General features: G+C 41.8%; 4 protein-coding genes across 8 annotated transcripts; 2 read left to right on the top strand and 2 right to left on the bottom strand.

The window, feature by feature from the left end:
• Window positions 1–2910: 2910 nt before the first annotated feature.
• Cep135 (Centrosomal protein 135kDa) lies at window positions 2911–16288 on the top strand. 4 transcript variants are annotated; one of them, XM_065864955.2, is made up of 13 exons: window positions 2912–3102; window positions 3165–3239; window positions 3710–3836; window positions 3894–4046; window positions 4141–5536; window positions 5599–5809; window positions 5865–5980; window positions 13780–13905; window positions 14043–14196; window positions 14252–14376; window positions 15105–15372; window positions 15557–15742; window positions 15992–16288. In XM_065864955.2, the coding sequence occupies exons 1-13, from the start codon at window positions 3004–3006 to the stop codon at window positions 16151–16153; spliced, it is 3198 nt and encodes a 1065-aa protein (XP_065721027.2). In that variant the 5' UTR covers window positions 2912–3003; the 3' UTR covers window positions 16154–16288. The 4 variants fall into 4 exon arrangements, 2 of the variants coding, with proteins under 2 accessions (XP_065721027.2, XP_036670422.3); XM_036814527.3 differs by having other exon boundaries at window positions 2913–3102; window positions 14270–14376; XR_010654109.2 differs by lacking the exon at window positions 15992–16288 and having other exon boundaries at window positions 2911–3102; window positions 15105–15499.
• LOC108011754 (uncharacterized) lies at window positions 6284–12693 on the bottom strand. 2 transcript variants are annotated; one of them, XM_036814529.3, is made up of 5 exons: window positions 12455–12693; window positions 9608–10045; window positions 7709–8046; window positions 6665–7334; window positions 6284–6418 (listed from the first exon to the last, which is right to left on the bottom strand). In XM_036814529.3, exons 2-5 carry the CDS (start codon window positions 10036–10038, stop codon window positions 6394–6396), a joined length of 1464 nt encoding a protein of 487 aa, XP_036670424.3. In that variant the 5' UTR covers window positions 10039–10045; window positions 12455–12693; the 3' UTR covers window positions 6284–6393. The 2 variants fall into 2 exon arrangements, with proteins under 2 accessions (XP_036670424.3, XP_016932471.4); XM_017076982.4 differs by having other exon boundaries at window positions 6284–7334.
• Window positions 8335–9265, top strand: LOC108011756 (E3 ubiquitin-protein ligase RNF185). Its single transcript, XM_017076985.4, has one exon. The coding sequence runs from the start codon at window positions 8416–8418 to the stop codon at window positions 9058–9060; it is 645 nt and encodes a 214-aa protein (XP_016932474.4). The 5' UTR covers window positions 8335–8415; the 3' UTR covers window positions 9061–9265.
• Window positions 16278–20059, bottom strand: LOC108011753 (uncharacterized). The gene is made up of 3 exons (XM_017076980.4): window positions 19834–20059; window positions 16579–19779; window positions 16278–16465 (listed from the first exon to the last, which is right to left on the bottom strand). The coding sequence occupies exons 1-3, from the start codon at window positions 19853–19855 to the stop codon at window positions 16281–16283; spliced, it is 3408 nt and encodes a 1135-aa protein (XP_016932469.4). The 5' UTR covers window positions 19856–20059; the 3' UTR covers window positions 16278–16280.
• Between the last annotated feature and the right edge of the window lie 24 nt (window positions 20060–20083).

Raw genomic sequence — 20083 nt, 5'->3', positions numbered from 1 at the left:
ATGTACATATGTTTAGCTCGGGCATGTATTACATCAATTTATTATGTTCAGAGTTTCTTATTCTGTTCTACGCTGCAGGGAAGTGGCTCCTAGGAAATTTCCACCGAGTAGCAAGGGTAACGGTCACTCCTTGAAAAGTTGCTGCCCGACTTTGTAGAGCCTGTATAAACGCGATGCTTCGTCAATAGAGATTCTTTAGATCTGCGAACGAAATCCTCATAGCAGCAAGGAGAAGAGGCCCGCCATGGATGATTGCTTCCAGACTTCTGAGCCAGAAGAAGGTGTCTCAATAGATGTTCTTTAAAATTGCGGATGATGTTCGCCGAGCAGCAAGGGGAGAGTCACTCCTCGATGGTCGCTGCCCGTCTTCGTTGAGCCAGTAGAAGAGTTCTTCTTCCTCAAAGGCGAATCGTCTGAACAGCCAGAAGGGAAGTCACTCCCTGGATAGTCCGTGCCCGACTTCGATGAGTCAGCAGATGATGGATTCTTCAATACTCATTATATATATACATATTTATATTTTTTGGCTTTTAGGTGTAAAATTTCCCAGAAAATTTGTGTAATTTTTTAATGGCATACATTTTTGTGCTCAAATATATTTTCGGTTCCAACATTTCTCATCAACACGTGCCAATGGATTCTGCTAATGCCAATGATTCGAAAGAATTCATATTGACGAAGAAGCCGCCTTCCGTTGGCTCAACGAAAAGAGCTTCTTCGTTAATATAGATTCTTAAGCATCACTGGCTTTCACAGGATCTATTAGGACGCGTCAATGAGAAATTTTGGAACCGAAATATATTTGACTACAAAAATGTATGCCATACAAAGTGCAAAAATTTTCTTGAAAATGGTTGACCGCCAAAAAATATAATTGTTCTGTACGGGTGCTTTAGTTAAACTGAGCATGAAAAGTTCACAGCATAGCCAAATAGAAAAACGTTGAAGTCACAGCATACTTCTTACAAAACTTTTAAAAATGAACAAAGCTTCGGAACGAATTAGGCTTAAGAATTAGACTTGACTTAATAATTAAACTTTAGAAAATGTTCTCATTCGGCAACCGGCAATATAATAAGCTTTTGCACGCGTAAAGCTTAGATATTTTGCTGAAGCGGGCAGAACGAAAACATTTTGAAAAGTGTATTTAATTAGTCAAAAATACAAACATTTATCCGTCGACACGACCCCTTATCTCCCCCTAAGAAGTGTTTTTATACCCTTGCAGAGGATATAATTATTTCAGTCAGAAGTTTGCAACGCATTGAAGGTGATCTTTCCGACCCCTAAAGAAAACATATTCTTGATCAGCATCACTAGACGAATCGATCTCGTCTGTCCTTCTGTCCATTTCTACGCAAACTAGTCTCTTAGTTTTAAAGCTATCGGGATGATGCCTTTCCAAAAGTCTTATTTCTATTGCAGGTAGAATATAAGAATCCTATATCTCCCATAGGAATAATAAAGAAAAATATTATTTAAAAAATGTACAAAAATTATAAATTATTGATTTAAACTCTTGGGAATATAGATCTATATATATTTCAGAACTTGGAATAAACTGCTATATGAACGATCGGATAATTTATGTCAAAATAACACAAAGACCGTTATATTTCGTTTTCGTGAAACATATACTGCAGTAAATTGAAATAGAACATTATTTTAATGTCTGTTATTAGTTTTTAGTTTTCATAAAACCGGAAAGTTCTTTACATATGTATAATGCTCCCACGGGAACGACCTGCAGCTTATAAAAATTTCGGCTTGCCGATGCTAGCTTCCTTGTTATTTGATATATGCAGAACAGGAATGATAAGTAGACCCTTGTTCTAGACTGTTACCAAATTTTCTAAACCTTTAAGCAACCAAAATCCAGTTGGAATTTGAATTGATGTACGTACCCCCTTAACCCAAACTTTAAAAGGCTAAAACTAAAACTGTTCTCTATTTGTTTCTCTTTATTAAAGTTTAGATAATACCCCTTTTAATTTCGGAGCCTCAGTTCATACCTTCATAAAAGAGATAAAATTAACACTTATTAGATTAAAAGTTTGTTCTTGGTTAGTCAACCCTTTGTAGCTCTTACATTTCGTTTTAGTTCTGTTTGACAAATATGACCTTCAACTTTTCCGGTCCTAATAGGTAGGCCGTATCGTATGTCTCCAGCTTCATTCCCTTTAATGTGTAAAAATCCAACTTGCTTAGAGATAATCCATAATGTTTAGCGTACTTCACCATTACGCGCTTCAAGGGCTCCCTCTTGCCAAGTCGGAGCTTGCAAACTTTTTTTACGTCTGGAACACTGTATATTAAGACTTCCTGCATTTTAACAAATTTTTTTGACTTATATCTTTGAGATTTTTTATTTTTATCACTTCAGGCGACTTGTTTGCTCGCTTTCGCTTGAACAATGTGTTGAAGTAAATCACTCAGCCTACATTGACCAGATGGAAATTATTTTATGAATTTATTGCTGTGTTTGATCTACATTTCTAAGTAATTGGTAAATTTACCAGTGCATTTTTAGGTATTTCAGTAGTTCATTTAATAGTAAATCAATTGCACAATTTTAGTTTCTTTTAAAAAATTCACAAAAGTGTTAACATCTTAAAGTCAAAGATTGATCTCGCTATCCTGGTACAACTGTTCCCACTGCCATTTTTCGCTTGTTTTTGAATATTTTGTCCCACATTTTACCACTATTTTTCACTTTTTTGGATCTTGGCAAGTTCATTTTTTGTTTTTGTAATTCTTAAGATTCTAACAATATTTTATCGAAAATGTTTAATATTTTTAAAAAATTCGATGAAACTAATTTATAGTCAGGACTTGAACCGATTTAAATGGTATTGGTAAGGGTACTATCTGTTCAAATGGTATAATATGCCAGGTGATATACGGCCACACTACACACGTCAATTTTTTGACTCTTGGCGCATTACGTTTTGTTATTTTTTATTGCGTTTTAGAAAGTTTAAAGGGAAATACTAGTGCTTACTGATGAATATCAACGATGGCGACTTTAAGGACCTGCGCTGCAAACTGGACATCATGGGTTTCACCCAGACACTGCCCGTTTTGGCCATTCCACTGGTTCAAGTAACGCAAACCCTGTTTAATATTAATTTTTTGGCATAACATATTGTTTATTGATATTGCAGGCCATTTTTGGTGACTTGATCAAGACCACAGAATGCCTGAGGGATACGAAAAAGAAGGTTGCCGAGTTGCTGGAGGTGGGTAAACCATTTGCCTAAGAACCCTTTTGTTCCCTTCCAAGTTGAGGGTACTCTAGTTTTGACTCCAGCCTTTGCGACGAGGTCACTTAGGCCTTATAATATACATAATTCATAGAATATATGAATTCGATCCAAATCATACATGTATGCTCATAGGAGGGCTTATAAATCGATCTTCAGAACAGTTTCTTTACCGATTTTTCTAATTTCTATGCTATGGTATAGAAAATCTTCAGAACAGTTTTTTTAAGGCTTTTTCTTATTTTATCTAAATTTCTATGCTATGGTATAGATATATACTCGGAATAATCCTGTAATTTGTAGCATTACTAGAGTCTTTTTAATATTTTGTATTATAACTACAAGGATATCTAAGCTTCGGTTTATTGAAGTTAACTTTCTTTCCCGTTCGTTGTGGTATAATCGGTTGCTTAGCAATCATTTTGATGTGTCTTTCGTTTTGGCAGGAAAAGACCTGTTGGGAACTGGGCGTCGAACCATATAAGTGCGACAACTCTCGCCTGCTGGCTGAGTGTAACGAACTCCATCTGCAGTTTCTGGGGGACCGGGAGGACTATGAGCTGCGCCTGTGCGGTAAGTGGTAATCGATTCCACTCTTATTTTCCATTAATTTTTTAATCCTTTTCGTAGAATCTGAGCGCAAGATCCGAAATCTGGAGACGGACAAACAGCACTTGCAGAGCCACAATGATAGTCTTCAAAACCAACTGGACGCCTTGCTTACCAAGCAATTGGTTTCTTCCACCACGGCCAAAAAGGTTCAAACTGGTATTAGTCGTCAAAGTAGGTCAAAAGAGCATAGCCATAAATGGGCTTAGCTGAAATGCCTTTGATAAGCTACGTTTTAACTGACTAAGCCATGCATATTATTTTTTAGCCAAGAAACCCTTTATAAGTACAGTGCGTTCCGGAAATGTGCTTCCCACTGTACTGGGCACCGGCATATCCGCCCTCAAGTGCACTAAATGCAATGCTGGGGTATTCCAAAAGACCACCACAACCACCAAAGATGGAGTGACAGTAACCCAAACCAGTGGACAAGAGGAGCTGGACAAGTTGCAGAATGATCTTACGGCAGCAGGAGAACAGCTCGAATTTTACAAACGAAAAGTGGAGGCCAGGAATCGGGAGATCCGCAGGTTAAACGACATGCTTGCAGGAGGTCGACCGCCGGCAGCTTTGGCCAAGGACTGCTGCTACAAGGAGGTGGGCGCCCTCTCCCAGGACATCGACCTGTTGCAGCGCGAGAAAAGCGATTTGATGTTGCAGGTGCGGGACTTCCAGGACAAGATGCACGATGCCATGCAGCGAGCTCTCTGCTCTGAGGAGGAAAAAAGAAAACTTCAAACGCAGCTGGAGGAACTAAAGGAGGCTGCTCTGCAGGTGGAACAACAGGCCAATGCGGAGATTGATGCCAAGGAACTGGAACTTCGGCAACTTCACTTGGAACTTAAGAAGAAGGGCAAGGATCACCGACTGGCTGGTGGCTTTGCATCCAACCAAAGTGACAAACGCAATCTTAACGAGCGCTTGAATCTTCTGACCCGCCGCGAAGAAGAACTGGAGGCCACCAATGACAAGCATAAGAAAAAACTTCAGAAAATGCAGGCAAAGATCTTGGAGCTGCAGAAGGAGCTCAAAGATCAGAACCAACATTCCACTGTCACCCTGGATGAAGAGAAGATACGCCTGGCATCAGAAAGGGACTTCTTCCAGAAAGAGTATTTGCGGCTGATGAGCAAGACTGGCTCAGAGTCTGAGATTGCCTTTCTGCATGCCCAAATCAAGTCCAAGGATGAGGAGTTAAAGGCACTACGAACTGAGTTGTTCCCTGGAGGAAAGCTGCAGTTCTCCCCACAGAAAAGCGTTCAGTATGAGACACTGCCGCCGGCCACAGCTTCTTCTAGTACATCCACTGCCAATAGCAACCGGAGTGACTGTGTCCAGGCGGCCATTGCCCGGGTGGAGCGGGAACGGGATTGTGCCAGGTCCGAGCTAGAACGCATTCGCTGTGAGCGGGATACACTGAGGGAGAAGCAGCTTTGCACCGTTCAACTTCATGCCGAGGAGCTTCAGGCGCTACGCGTGCGCAACGAAGATCTCAACGAGAGGCTGCGTCAGATGGAACGTGATAACCGAGAACTTAACTCAGCTCGCCTGCCAACGGAAACGAACCTCGTGCTGCTCAAGGAGGATTTGGTTCAGATGAGGCAGCGTCTGGCCACCATGCAAACGGAAATTGATCAGCTGAAGACGGAAAATAGTCAGATAACGTAAGTGAAATGCGGATAAGTTATTGTTTAAGTTAATTTCGATCTTTGTACTTTATAAATAGAATGCTCAACGATCAAAATGAGCGCATTATAGCAGATTATCAGAGTAAGCTTTTGGTGGCCGAGCGTCAACGACAGACGGCGGATGTTCGAGCAAGTACTTTGGACTCGAGCCGGGAATCCAATCGTAATGAGGTCACCCAGCTCCGCACGGACATAGGAGCCCTGCGGCAGACCTACATTTCGCTTGAACATGAAAAGGATACATTGCTGGTAATTAAGGCCTTTTTACTTTTTTAGAGATTTTACTCATAACTTTCTTTATTAGCATCAATTGGACAGCAAAACAGAGCGGGCCTATAAACTCGAGTACGAGTTAAAGGATTGCAAGGAGAAAAAAAATGCCTTGGAGCAAAATGTGAAGGAGCTTGAGGAACAAGTTAGGTAAGTAAGACAACATTTTCGGGAGTCTAACGATTTAAAAATTATACTATTAGGCGAGTCATGATTGTCTCAAATGGTAACCTTATTTTTATTAACATTTGTTACCATTATTGACTTAAATTTGCTAAGCGTTAAGTGTTATAGTCGCCAGCACAATTTTCATTCCCTTGAATCTCGAGAAAATCGAGAAACAAAGTATTAGAGCAAAGTTTTAAAGATTTAGGTATTTTCTCATGACCGATCCAGCAACGTCATTATCCTTATTAAAACGGCTTAAACCCCCTTATTACAAACTTCTGAGAGTTCTAGTTTTTCACATAGTTTTATTTGCCTTATCGGGAGTTCCCTTAAATACAGCTCGTACATTAGTCGATGTAATACATTCATGGCACAATCTCTTTCTATCGAACACGTTAACCGAATATTTCTAAAAACCACCTAAAAGAGAACAAAATGGTTAATTGAATAACAAGTGATCGAATCGATCAAATAACACTCAGCATGCAACACAAAAAAACAACACATGGAAAAGGGGATAGAGTATAGAGTGGAATAGGTGGGCATGCGTAGGAGGAGTCATCACAACCAGACAGAGGATAGCTTGAAGATCGGGGATTTTAGGTGGCCCCACCAAGGTGCAGATCATTGAGGAACTTCGAGTTGAGTCGCTCGTTGGTTAAATACCTCGCCAGGCTGACACTCGGAGCGCTGCAGTTGCTCATGCCGCGTTGATCCGCCTCCGAGGGCGTGTAACCCGGTCGGCAGACGCACTTGGCCCGGCTGGCATGGGCCAAGATTAAGGTGCCATTCGTTGTTTGAGTTTTCAGTGGCTCCAGCCACTGACCCGCTCCGCAAGGTCCTCGGCTGTACAACTTGTGGCACTGCCCATTGATCTCCACCATTCCGGGAGTGGACTCACATATATTCTGCTCCTTGTCCGCTCCTTCTCCCGAGCACTGTTGATCCAGGTTAGTGAGGACCCCGGAACAACCGCACATTCCGTTGTAAGAGATGCCATCGATGGATGGCCTGGCTGTGAAGTCAAAAATCACCACCTGATGCAGGGCACAGGGGCCTTGAGATCCAATCCTGTAGCAGGAGTCCTCCGCGGGGAAGTACAAGCGGTTCTTACCGCAAAAGTTGCGCACACAGCTGGTTCCGTTGACCAGGAACTCGTTTGAGCCGCAGGGCCCCCTTGTGTACAGGCGATAGCAGATGCCATCGCTCCAGGGCACATAGCCCTCCTTGCACTGGCACTGGCCGCGAGGCAGTAGCTGCAGGGTGCTGCCAGTGGTTTCCTGGACATCGTCGGGTATGCGGAAGATGTGTCCAGGTGGGCAGGGGCCAGGGGTATCTGGAAAAGGGAAAAGCATTAAATAAGCGAAAGGAATAGAACACGGCCGCCATCTAGCAATACACTTCCAAAGCATGGTGATTTTAGAGGAAAGATCATTAAATTCGAAATAAAAAAGAATTATTGGTTAACTTTACTTGTAAAAGTAATTTGTGGAGTCGAAACATGCATTTACTTTCTTGATTTTACTGACTATTCACGTGGGTTTGTAGGATCCTAAGATCCTATTTTAACGAGTCAACTGAAAATATAGTATTTTAGTTAATTAAATAAGACGACATTAATTTCGACACTACCGTTGCCTCTATAATTGTTATATTACGCTGCATTCGAAGTGTAGTTCTAGAACTTCCCCAACCATAACCCAATCCTACCCAGCTCATAGCACATTTGGTGCGGAGCATGATAGTGCGGCAGATGCCGCTGACAGTCGCATCGACCGCCGGGCAAGAAAATGTGACCCGGCGTCGAGCAGGGTCCTTTGGTGTAGTGCTCGTAGCAGGACTCCTCCGCCGGGTAGTAAAACGAGGACAATTCGCCCTCATCCTCGCACCGACACTCGGCCAGTCCGTCCGCGTTTTGGACTAGGAGTTTTCCACGACTGCAAGGACCCTTGGCGTGTCGCGCATAACACTTGTTGTCCTTTGGCCAAAAGATCATGTCCTCCGGACAGTTAAGAGGTCGCTTGCATGTGCCCCATCGATTACCGGATCTGGAAGGTATTAAACATGATGTTGTTTATTAAATATGGTGGCTTTAAAAATCTCAAACAGATCTTAGGTAGATATATCGACACAACTTAGAAGTCTTTCGGTAAATACAAAATATAAAAGGTTGCGTGCCAAAATCCCAGTTTAATTACGATAAAAATATAATTAAACTTAAATTGAGCGTTATTGCACCCAGAAAATTATCACTTTATATCTTCTAACTACAAGGGTTTTTAAGGAAAGGTACCCGTTTTATATTAGAACTTTGATAGAAAGTCTGACAACTAAATAAGGAGTATGGAATATTATACACTTATTTGGGACACGTAGGCTATGACAAAACTGCCTGGACTAGACACACAACAGAAACAATGTCGGAGGAGTCTTTCTCAACAGAATTGGGTCGATCAGGGCAATTGGTGGCAATGGAGTCAGCAGCAGAATCGGATGTGCTCAACACCTCAGAATCCTTTACTGGCGATTATCCCGGAACCGGATCACAAAATGGGTCTGGCCCCAACGATGCGGACAGAGACTCGCTGGATGGATCGCTCTACGATTGCAACATTTGCCTGGACACAGCTCACAACGCCGTGGTCAGCATGTGCGGTCACCTGTTTTGCTGGCCGTGTCTCCATCAGTGGCTTTTGACTAAACCCAATCGCAAACTCTGTCCCGTTTGCAAGTCGGCCGTCGATAGGGATAAGGTCATACCGCTCTACGGGCGAAATGGTACTAGCAAGCAGGATCCGCGGGATGGAATTCCACCGCGTCCCGCTGGACACCGCACAGAACCGGTAGTGGAAGCAGAGCGTATCCACGGATTTGGGCACGCTTTTCACATGTCCTTTGGCCTAGGCTTTCCTTTCGATTTCATATCATCTTCTTTGAACTTGGGCGAACCACGTAATCCTGCCCCCAATCGCGGCACTGCTCAACACCATAACGAACAGAACCTCTCCAAGTTCTTTCTTTATATGGCCTTTGTCCTGATCGCCTGGCTGATTTTTGCATAGCGAACTAAAATCATTATTACCCACATCAAAATCTCTCAAAAAAGGGGACAATGTACATAGATCGTCTATCGTACAGCCCACTTGAAAAAATTTAAAATTGGCCTGAAGTCGGTGCTTTTTAAATTACGTTCAGTGAAGTTTTTACCAGTGTATTTGAAGAATAAACGTTGAGCAATACTCGTTGAAACAAGCAATCCAAGGAAAATTACTAATTTTTCCTTTATTTTTAAAATTAAACTGCATGTCGCCAGGTTTTTTCAGTTTTATCAACAAGAAAAATGTACAACTGGCTCTGGTAAATATTGCGAAAGTTGACTAGGTGCTCAAGTACATATATTCTGGAAAAATAATTAACTTTCGCTATTCATAAAAACCAGATACTCATGGGTATTGCTTCCGCAATTGCTTAAGTGCACTATAACTTTCTCTTAAAGTATGGTTTGTATTCAGCTATAGAACCCATAAACCTTTGGGAAGTGAAAATGAGAACAGCCACTTGGCAAATCTTAATCTTTATTTCTGGGGCTAAGGTCCGAACTCAACTCACCTCTTGACCTGATCCGGCATGGGTTGGAAGTACTCCTCGGGTTGACAGGGTCCCCGTTCGTACAGCTTATAGCAGACATTGTTGGTCAGGGGACTTAATGCAGTTCCCGGTGGACATCGGCACTCGGCCGCTGGGAGATCCCTTCGCTTCGCACTCACGGCCGTGGGACTCAGCTCCATGGTTTCGGGACATGGATAGCCGAGGCTGAAGATCTTGAAGCACTTCTTCAGTGGCGCCCAGTAGAGGAGTTGCCAGCCACCTGCCATGCTGGCGCAGGGATTCTTGGCGGGATCACTCCACGGTGGGGGCACAATTCCAGCTGCCACTTGCTGCGGATTTTGGCCGGTGGTCAGAAGGAGGAGCAGGCAAGTGAGGATGGAGCTGCCCGCCTGCAGAGCAGCCCAGCAGATGAGCACTTTGCGACGTCTCATGGTGGGTCTGTAATCAAAAGTGATATATTAATACGTGATTCATATAATAAAACGTCTTCAAAACAAATCCTTCCATCACTAACAATCTTTCAAGAAACTGACCCCTGGATAATAAGTAAATCACATTTGAACGTTTAAACTATTTTTCTTAAGATCCTCCTTCATTTTAATCTTAATCAAATTTGTAACTTATGAAACATATAAACTTTTTATATTTTTATAAATCCCTGGGACTTATTCGTTTTAAGACATTTGAAGGATTTCAATATTCAGACTAAAATCGAAAGCTGTTATATGTTGACTTATCAAAGTGTTGCAAAGGTGACAAAAATTCGTGTTGCTCTTTATAATACGTTGAACCATTATTAATCGATTTGTATAATCAAGTTAACAAGCCATTTTTGAGGGTCATTTATTTCGATTTGTTTATTTAAAAGTTAACCATTGACGTTTCGTATTAAAAGATTAAATATTCCGAAACTTGGTCATTTAATTAAATTAAGTTTGAGCTGGAGACGTTCGCCTGTGATTATTTTCCCCCCGCTTTGCGAACATATCGGGGGTGGCAGCTCTCATTAAACAGGATGATGGATGACTTTTCCATTGTCGCTGCCGTTGTTTAAAAATCAATTCACCGCTGCAGCGGAGGGCTTAAAAGCGGGTCCAATGCGAATTAGCCAACCCTTTGGGGCAACTGATTATCATGAGGGCCGGACGCCAGCGCAAAAACGGGCAAAAAGGCCAAAAACCCAAAACCAAAACACTGAAAACCAGTAAACGGTTCGCGCGCGGTTAACCATGACCCAAATACCCATTTATCTTGACTTCTTTTCGCCTCTGCCGCCGACCGGTGGTCAGAAATCTTCTGCTCTCTCAGCTTTCAGCTGGTGGTCATAATCTGGGGGCCTTCTTACGCAACCGGCGGCGGATGATGAAACATGTGGCAGCAACCACAGGCAGCGAAGCGATCACGCCGCCGGACACGAAAGGTGCCACACTCTTGGGCGGCACGGGTTGCGTGATTTGTGGCCCGTTTGGAGCGCTCCTCCAGCCGCTGCTCCATTGGCAACTGGTTTTCGGAGCCGCGGCTTGCTGCAAGCCGGTCTACGTCAGCGTTTGATTCTGGCTTTCTTGGGATTCTCCGGCCCATTTAATTCACTCCAGTTCGCATCTTTCGCAAGCTCTTTGTTAACACATAAACTGGATTTAATTTGATCACCTTTATATAAATCAATTAAGCCGCCCAGAGCGCCGTAGCTTTTGCTAGTTTATTTCTTTGGTTTATTTCTGATATTTGATTGTTTATTTTCCAAGAAGTCATGCCTTTTCTTGGTATAATACCAAAGATAAAGCTATTTTACAAAACAAGAACTGTTGTTTACTTCCTGTACTCTAGTTACGATTGTTATTATTTTTAGTGTAATAATATTTTTGTTAATCTTGGTACTTGTAGGACTTGAAGATCCTAACTATATTAAAAAATATATATATTTGTATGAAAAGTTAAACTACTTTAATCACTTTCGTGGGTTAAATTCTAGTTTTCCTGGAACCCCATTCACATTGTAAAATCAAGTAAAAGATTGCAACATTTGTGTATACCCTTAAACTTGATTTATTTTATTAGGTGCTATAAACCTAATTGGGTAAATTTATGAGTTCATAATTGCATGTGAGACCCTTATCAATTATGACCCAAAATTTCAGTTTAGTTTTTTTTTACATTTACGTTTTACACTTTATATTCGCTCTTTCACTATGTTTTTTTACATAAAGTGTTTTTATTCCGGTTTCCTTCTTTTTCGGGCCTATTTGGTTTGATTCAAATGAACTCCATTGTTTTTTTTTGATTTTGTAACTTTAAAGCCAATTATTTTATTTCATGGCAAATTTGTTTTAGATTAGTTTACAAACACAATTCAGTTTTAAAAATCACAAGCCATAAATCCCATTAAAAAGCTTTTAGTAATTTTGTTAGGTTTTGATAAGGACCTAATGTTATAATCAGCTTCTTTAATTTGCTATTGTTTTTCCAAATCATGATATTAGATCAACTAATTTAACAATTACATTATATCACGAAATTAGGTAACTGAACATTTATAAGCCTTAAATCGTGTTTCTTGCAATATATTTAAAAGTTTAGATTATGTTTCTTATAACAATGAGATTATATTGACATTGATCCTCTGAACATGTATGTATTTATTATGTTTTCGTAAATAATTAACTTTAAGTTTAGATCTTTTTAGCAAGATTCTTCAGTAGACCAGGTAAAAAAAACAATGCATATAAGGTCTAACAATGGACTACTCAGAACTAAGTCGAGCAAATTTTCTTGGATTCCTCTTTCGCACGGTGTTTATTCTGGCTTTCTTGGGATTGGGATTATCCCGCCCCTCACTTGCGATCGCACCTTTTGCAACTCCGTTGTTATAATGCCCAAACTGGTTGCTGAGGGCTCAATTTGTTTTGATTTGCTTTCAGCAATCACGCACAATAACAAAAACACAGATATTCGCTACACTTGGCTGTGAATTGAGACGGATCCCTAGGACAGAACCGAGTTTAGAGACTGCTGACCAACCGACGAAACCCAGCGATCGCGGCGTCCGTTCGCTTGGGCAGGTAGCAAACGTCTGAGCCGTGGTTTTGGCCATGTTTCTCAGCCAGCTCTGGCCGCTGCTCTTGCTCGGCACATCCGCTCTTCCAACAGCCGAGCCACAAAGGTGAGGCACAGAGCCCCGGTTTGTGTAAATGTGCTAACCACTTTGACCAAAAAGGTAACAACGAAATGTCAGTGGTTGTCTCAGCCACTCTCTTAGCCATCGCCATCTCGGCTCGGCTCTGCGTCAGCGGCAGTGACGGGTATTTGAACTTTGTTTAGCCTTAATGACTGACTGACGGACGACGGTGGATACGGCTGTGGCTATAATGATGGCGACGGCGACGGCGACGGCGACGGCGACTTTGACTACCTCTGCCGACTGCCGTGTGTTCTTGAGCTTCTGGCCAAGTGCGGATGTGTGTGGCTACGTGCCTGGCATCGGCAGTTAATGCTAGATACTCCTATCCACTTATGCACTGCGATCCGAGATCTTGACTTATTCTTTTAAGCGTGCCTAAATCTTGAAGATACAGCCCGAAACCTAATTTCCTAACATTATGTATCCTAAAATAGTACTTAACAAATACAAATGATGGTCATATCAACTTTATACTAGGTATTACATTACTTTTATTTACTTTTACATTTTACTTTAGTCTACTAATTAAATATACTTTATCAAAACTAACATTTCTGTTAACATTCTCCCATAGAAGGGTTTTAGTTAAGGTTAAATAATTTCAAAATCAGATTTTCCATTTTGGAATCCCTTTATTTATCATCTTAGATCGTCTACTAAAACAAAAAAATTTAAGATTCTGTTTTGGAAATACTTTTTAAAGCTTTTGATCACGATAAATGTTACATTTATTGATGATGTTTATTGAAAAGTATATAAACCCCTACCTTGAATATCAAATGGTTATTTTATTATTATTATTTTCCGTCTGTACAATATCTTAAAAATTCTGGTTCGTTGTAAGGCAAGTTTTCCCGCAGTGCCTCTGCTGCTGACCCCTCTTTATGGCCATCGGAAGAGGGTCAGGTTCTGGCGGACAGCAGTGGCATTGATTGCGCTAAGCCTCAACATTGATTCCAATTGATTTATCCGTCTCCCCACTCTTCCCTTGCAGAAAGCTGACCCACAGGAACCGGCAGCGCGATTCAGAACTGACGGAGACCTCGACGGAAAGTAAAACGCTGCGCCAGCAGATTGTGGCACTCAAAGCCAGCCGCGATGAGGCAATAGCAGAGAATCGGTGAGCAAAAAAGTCATTAGCGAGGCGAAGATATCGTAGAACTGCTTCCGCGCTGGGGCCAATCTTATTTTCCTCGATCATTAGGCGGTTTTTTCGCATAATTTTCATATGTGCACACATTATTTGCTGCCCCACAGCCGGCTGATGGACAAATTGAGCGATGCCCTAGTGGAGGCCAGGACGTTGCAAAACAAGTTGACGGACTCCGAGAAGCAGGTGGCCAACATGAAGCAGCAGCTGCACAAGTACGTCCAGGAGGTGAAGAAGGCCGAGGACCTGCTTACCCAGAAGGTTAGTATATTCGAAAAACTAGAGCCTAAGTCCCAGTACTCGAGTTGGCATACAGGTGTCGTCTAAATTAAAGGAAAAGGAGCGCGACGAGATGCTGGATCAATATCACTGCCTAACCCAGGACCAAGCAACGCTGGAGGGGAACAACCAGAGTCTGGAGTGCGAGGTTATCGAATTCAGGTGAGTCCCAAATCGAAATAAAATAAAAGTATATTAAAAGATCAAACCCAAAAATGGTAGAACTTACGCCATTTCAATTCTACGAAGTTAGGTTCTGAATAAGTTAGGCTTAAGGCAGCTGCCATATTAATATCTGTCAACAATAAACATTAAGATTTTGTTGATAGGTGAACCGTTGACAAAAGCCGAAAAACTTAAAACCATTAAATTATTAAAAAGTTGTTTATTTAATAAGAGAACATAACATGTCTTTAGACGTTTTTAAACGACAAAGTTAAAAGCATATCGGAGAATCCATAGTAAACAAATTAATTCACACACATTTTTCTCTGTCCTAACAAATAAATGTAGCTTAATATTTTAGGTCAAAACTCTACGTTTGAATTTAAAATTTAATTTTATTTTTAATCGAAGTTTTAACAATTATTTGAGAAATACAAAAAGCTCTTCCAGCAATATTCCAAAAGATTTTTAATGAAATGTGTACACATTTCCGTATTGAAAAAATAAACCATTGAGAAGTTAATAGACCTGAAATTCTCTTCAATGTATGTAAAAGTTTTAAAAAGCGATAATGGAGGTTTCTAAATCCAGTTCAACCCAATTTCTGCTGATATTTCATTAATGTGTAAAACTTCCTTATATAGTGGATAACCCTCACAGCTACTCTCTTTTGTAAACACCTCTAACATCATAAAGTAAACATAATTTATAAATTTTTCGCGCAGGCAAAAGATCTGTGAATTGGAGTGCCAGGTGCGCAGCCTGAAGGATCAGCTGCATTGTCGCCAGTGCACTCTTGATGAAATGGATGTGCAACTGACCGCCGCCAAGGCCTCCGTGCGATGTCTGGAACGGGAACTGGAGAACGCCCGCGATGATATCCGCGTCCAGAAGGTGGATCTCGAGGCTCGCAAGGAGCTGTGCGACAAACTTGACGTGGAGAAGGGAAAGCTCAATGCGGAGCTAAACGAGGTCAACGAAATCCGTAAAAAGGTGAGCTTCAGCTCTGGTCCCGATCAGTATCAGTATCTCTACCCTAGCTAGAACACTTCGCTGTAGTCTACTTCGCTTTCTAACTATACTCTGACTAACTAGTCGTGTAGGTAATTCAAAAGTGCTTGTGAGTAGCTTAGAACTGTTTTCTGCTTATTTGTATTATATTAATCATAATTTTTAGCTTGAAAAACAATGCGAAAAACTGCGCGATGAGCTACAGCAGAGTTCGGCTCTCAATAAGGTCACCACCGAAACCACAGATCTGATGCTGGGGCGCTTGCATAACGATCAGCAACGGCAGGATGATGATGATATCAGGGCCAAAAACGAAATGGACCGACTGCAAAGGCAACTTCAACAAACTTCGGTGAGTATTGCTTATGAGGGGTAACCACTTTTCTTTTGTCTGTCTGGGAAACTGCCAATTTTAATTGAGTAAACTTTAAACAGAAAGGTCAACAGCTAACAAAGCTATCAATTATTTTGAAAGCCTACTTCTTGTACATAATCTAAATCAAATTTAAGATACAATTACAGTTTCAGCTTTCTCAATTGGTTAAAACAACTAAAAACAACCCATATATTTTATTAAATATAATTTATGTACCCGTAACAGAGTCAGTTGCAGGAGGAACGTGCCCGCTGCAGGCACCAGGAGGAGTTGGCCAACCAATATGAGCATCAGGTCAGCGAGCTGCGCCGAAATCTGGTGGAGGATCGCTACAACCAAGCTAGAACCCGCGAGGTTAGCCCCCGGGTGCCATCGAAGACTCTGTAACTCTGTGTTTGTCAAAACTATTTGCTTGTTTTATCATGTTAACTCAAATTTAATGTTCGGCTGGGATATCGAAATTGTAAAAATATAAGAATGATTGTCAAAACTGAATAAAAACTTCATGCAACTTTCACTGAATGAAGCGTCCGTCCTGACACATGGCGGCCAGGTTCATATAGGTCTGGTACATGCAGGGGCAGGCATCGTATGGCGGCACCCGCCTGTAGTTGCTCTGGGGATCCCCCTCCTCGCAGCTGGCGAAGTCATCATCGTAGGTGGACTCCAGGCAGGTGTGCTCCCCAGAACTGCTGGATCCTGGAAAAAATATATAAAACACAAAATATGTAAATATCCATATTATATGCTTGTGGAAACTAACTATCCATGTCTGTCATAAGGAGTTTTAATTGAATAATGAATTTACTTACTGCCAGTGTAGTTATCATCAGTGTTATCCTTATCAGCGTCCTGCTCTACCATGTGGTATTTAACGGCGCGCTCCCAATCGATAAGACTGCGACAGGTTTCCTTCATATGTTCCTCTTTGGTCAGATCCCCACTATCGTCTTCAAAAGTGACTGTTCGAGTGCGTTTTTCACAGACGGTCTCCAAAAGTGGAACTTGCCCGTCTTTAACGGGAGAAGAGTGTCTTGGGGATGACATGCACGACCTCGGGGAATGTTGATTATAAACCTGAACAGGATTTTTCAGCTGCTTTCCGTTATATCTGTCGTATTCAAAATCAATCTGATCGGGAAAACTTGAATATTCGGTACGGGGTTCCCTGGCAATGCGATCATTATTGTAAGTTTGATAATGGTCCACATTTCTACGCATATCTTGAATTTTCTCCAGGGTTTTATAAGTTTCCTGACACTCAGAACACTGGTAATCGGATTGGCTGTGATCCAAATAGTAGTGAGAACTTAAAGACTGGTCGTTAACTCGATAGTTTGTGTTCGGACTCTGACTTCTTGTATGGGCTTCAGCTGGCGATATCTGACTATTGTATTCTTTCCAAGGCTTTTGACTGACTTTTCTATAACAGTCTTTTGGATTTCTGGGACTGTGCTGCCTAAAATGGGAATTTTGAGGATGTTTTGGAATAGTCTCTTTATAGCTAACATGGGGTGAATTATCATGAGATTTCTGTGTTTCCCTTGGTATCCTATAGGAAGGCTGTCTTAGATCATCTTGCCTGCAATCCAATGCCTCGTAATTACTTTTATCATAGACATGACCATAATCTGATCTATACCTAGGAGAATTTTCCGGTGGTTCGAATTTCTTAGAAGTATGCTGCTTCATATGATTGGAATTTACGAATCTGTCGTGAAGACTATAATCGTTAATTTCGTTATCGTTATAATTATTTCGGATATGCTGATTTGGATTTTTAACTATAGTTTCAGCACTTTCACATTGCGAGGAAACCATAAGGTCTGATGAAGAATTTTGAATTCGAGATGGATTTGGTGGAGTTGGATTAACTTGTTTCCGATGATGTTGCTCTGAAGCCTTTTCGATTCTGGGCTGCATCTTTGTTTGCATTGGTCTTTGCTCATGACAGGGAAACTTTTCTTGCATCTTCCTCGCTTCTCTTTGGACTTGCATCTCTGGAAGACATTTTTGATATTGAGGAGCAAAAGAGGCATAACTAGTGTTTTCTATGTTTTGGGCAGAAGGTGATCGCTGAAAGCTGTGGCTTCTCTTTTCCTTCGGAATTGCCTGAATCAATACTCTCTCCTTGGAGAACTCCCGCATTTCCTGCTTTATTACCGTTGAATCTTTATCCTTACACCTATAGGAATTCGATTGCTGGGAATGCATGCGACTAACTTTTGGGGCACTCCCAGTCTTATGCTGCTTTCTGTCATCGTGGGACATAGGTATATTGATGTAGTTCCAGGAGGCAACAGGCCTTGCGTCGTCTAAGTACCTGTTATCAGCTTGCTGTTTCAGATTTCCCGGAGAACTGTAGCCTTCTTCATCACATCGACCATGACTATGGGCTGGACGTCTCTCCTTATAAGAATGAACAGGACCACTTTCTGGAGACGAGCTAGGGGATCCCACATCCGTCAATTGGTGGTGAGCAGTTCTTTCAACATGACTATCCTGGTCATGATCACCAGTGTTCAGTGTTCCTTCGAATACATCACAGCAACAGTAATCCTGAGTTGATATTATGCGTTCATCAGTACTACTTTGACCTTGAAGTGTATTCTGACCAGCATCACAACAGCAGGGATCTTCCTTGGATTCTTGAACTTCTTGATCTTCCTTAGAGTTACCTTTTCCCATTACCTGATCCTTGATCATATCCGAATCGGACAAAGGAGGTGAATCCGCAGGTTGTTTTATAGTTGGCTTTTGCTCCACTTCCGTCTTGACCTCATCTTTAACTGGCATCCTTGTGTATGTGGGAATCGACTGCAGAGCAGCGCGTCCTTCGAGCTCACTCCTGGAATTCTCCTGTTTATACAGATTCAAATAATCGTGGTACATGCGGACCTTCGATTCATCCGGTTTTTCCTCGCTGCAAAGCTTTGAAGGATCAGCATCACTGATAACAGCCTTCGAAGTCACAACATCGCTGACTGTCACATTCTCAGATTTTACTTTCGGTATTCCTTTGTTACCATCCTCTGAAGACACCTGCTCTTTCTTCAGGGTAAGGGGCTTTTCAGAACTCTTCGTCTTGTTTTGGGCTAATGATGCTGAGGTAGTCTCAGTCTTGATGAGACCTTCCGGTTTCTTGTTCGTTGTACACTTTGCACTCCTAGCCAACGGCTTTCTCTCTGGAGACTTGGCACGGGTTGAGCAATCCTTTCGAACCTTTGGTGATGATGCGCGATCCGTCGTTAGTTTAGGGCACAAATTCTGGCAAAGTTCCTGGGTATTCAGATCGGTGACCACTCTCCCGAAAGTTTGACGAGGACAGATGTTATAAGGTATCCCAAACTGGTTACCCTGATTGGGTAAAATCTCTCCATTAAACGTATTGCAAGCGCAGAACTCTTGAGGGTATCCCATTTTGTAATTGCAGGAGCAATGACAATGGCAGGAACAATTTCCATAGGTGTTCTGGTAGATTGTCCGATCGCAGTTTCTATAACAATAAGAGCACCCTCCACTGACTCTTAGGGGAAGTTCCGGAGATTCAATTGCCGGCGAATTCTTGACTTCAATAGTGCGACATTTGTGCAACCTTCCTTTCGCTCGAGGACTAGAAGTAGGACTTCTTTTTGCGGCAAGGGGACTGACTTTGGCTTGATTCGCCTCCAAGCTCTGCCCCCAGGTCATGTTCTTCCCCATCTCCGGAGTCCTAGATCTGCTCCCTGTGTCTATGCCTTTAAGGAAATGCCTGCGAAAGTCTTTCAACTTATCTATCTCATGTTCGATCTTCCGGTACAGCCTATCAACCTGCTCTCGGGTTCGCTGGATTTTCTCAACACCCAGCGAGGAGGATGATCGCTCTACTTCCAGATCTTTGGTGGTGTAACTGGAAACACCAACCGATGGATGACGGAAGAGTTCCCTCACCTTCTTCTGGGTGTTCCTTATGTAAATCCTTTGGCTTCCCTCGACCGAGACGCGCTCCTCTCGTTCCAGTACAAAGCTGCGACCTGTGAGAAGTTTATGTCATGGATTTTCCGACAACTTTTCAATGGTTTGCCTACCTTTTCGGTTTTTATTATCCATAGACTCCTTTTTAGCGGGTTAGTTATCCATAAACTCATAGAAAATATATTCGTTATTCTCTCAACGGTAGTTTCATTTGATGTTTATGGCTCAGCTCTTCGATTTCTAACAAGTTGTTTGGATTTATACTTGGACCTCCCCTTAAACTTATTTTTGTGCCATAATTCCTGTAATCAATTTCTTAGCCACCAAACATTTTAACAACTACCATACAAAATCAGAATTTCG

This window comes from Drosophila suzukii, chromosome 3 (assembly GCF_043229965.1).
Source record: "Drosophila suzukii chromosome 3, CBGP_Dsuzu_IsoJpt1.0, whole genome shotgun sequence".
Taxonomy (NCBI): Eukaryota; Metazoa; Arthropoda; class Insecta; order Diptera; family Drosophilidae; genus Drosophila; species Drosophila suzukii.
This window is presented reverse-complemented; position numbering and strand designations above follow the sequence as displayed.

What these genes read in the sequence shown, in the direction of transcription:
- Cep135 (XM_065864955.2), top strand. Translation starts at nt 3,004, where the DNA reads ATGAATATCAACGATGGCGACTTTAAGGACCTGCGCTGCAAACTGGAC. An exon ending in AACTGGTATTAGTCGTCAAA is followed by an intron (nt 4,047 to 4,140) that starts GTAGGTCAAAAG and finishes ATTATTTTTTAG; the next exon opens with CCAAGAAACCCTTTATAAGT. An exon ending in TCAACGAAATCCGTAAAAAG is followed by an intron (nt 15,373 to 15,556) that starts GTGAGCTTCAGC and finishes CATAATTTTTAG; the next exon opens with CTTGAAAAACAATGCGAAAA.
- LOC108011753 (XM_017076980.4), bottom strand. Translation starts at nt 19,855, where the DNA reads ATGGATAATAAAAACCGAAAAG. An exon ending in GGATAATAAAAACCGAAAAG is followed by an intron (nt 19,780 to 19,833) that starts GTAGGCAAACCA and finishes AACTTCTCACAG; the next exon opens with GTCGCAGCTTTGTACTGGAA. An exon ending in TGATGATAACTACACTGGCA is followed by an intron (nt 16,466 to 16,578) that starts GTAAGTAAATTC and finishes TATTTTTTCCAG; the next exon opens with GATCCAGCAGTTCTGGGGAG.
- LOC108011756 (XM_017076985.4), top strand. Translation starts at nt 8,416, where the DNA reads ATGTCGGAGGAGTCTTTCTCAACAGAATTGGGTCGATCAGGGCAATTG.
- LOC108011754 (XM_017076982.4), bottom strand. Translation starts at nt 10,038, where the DNA reads ATGAGACGTCGCAAAGTGCTCATCTGCTGGGCTGCTCTGCAGGCGGGC. An exon ending in ATGCCGGATCAGGTCAAGAG is followed by an intron (nt 8,047 to 9,607) that starts GTGAGTTGAGTT and finishes AATACCTTCCAG; the next exon opens with ATCCGGTAATCGATGGGGCA. An exon ending in CCAAATGTGCTATGAGCTGG is followed by an intron (nt 7,335 to 7,708) that starts GTAGGATTGGGT and finishes TCCCTTTTCCAG; the next exon opens with ATACCCCTGGCCCCTGCCCA.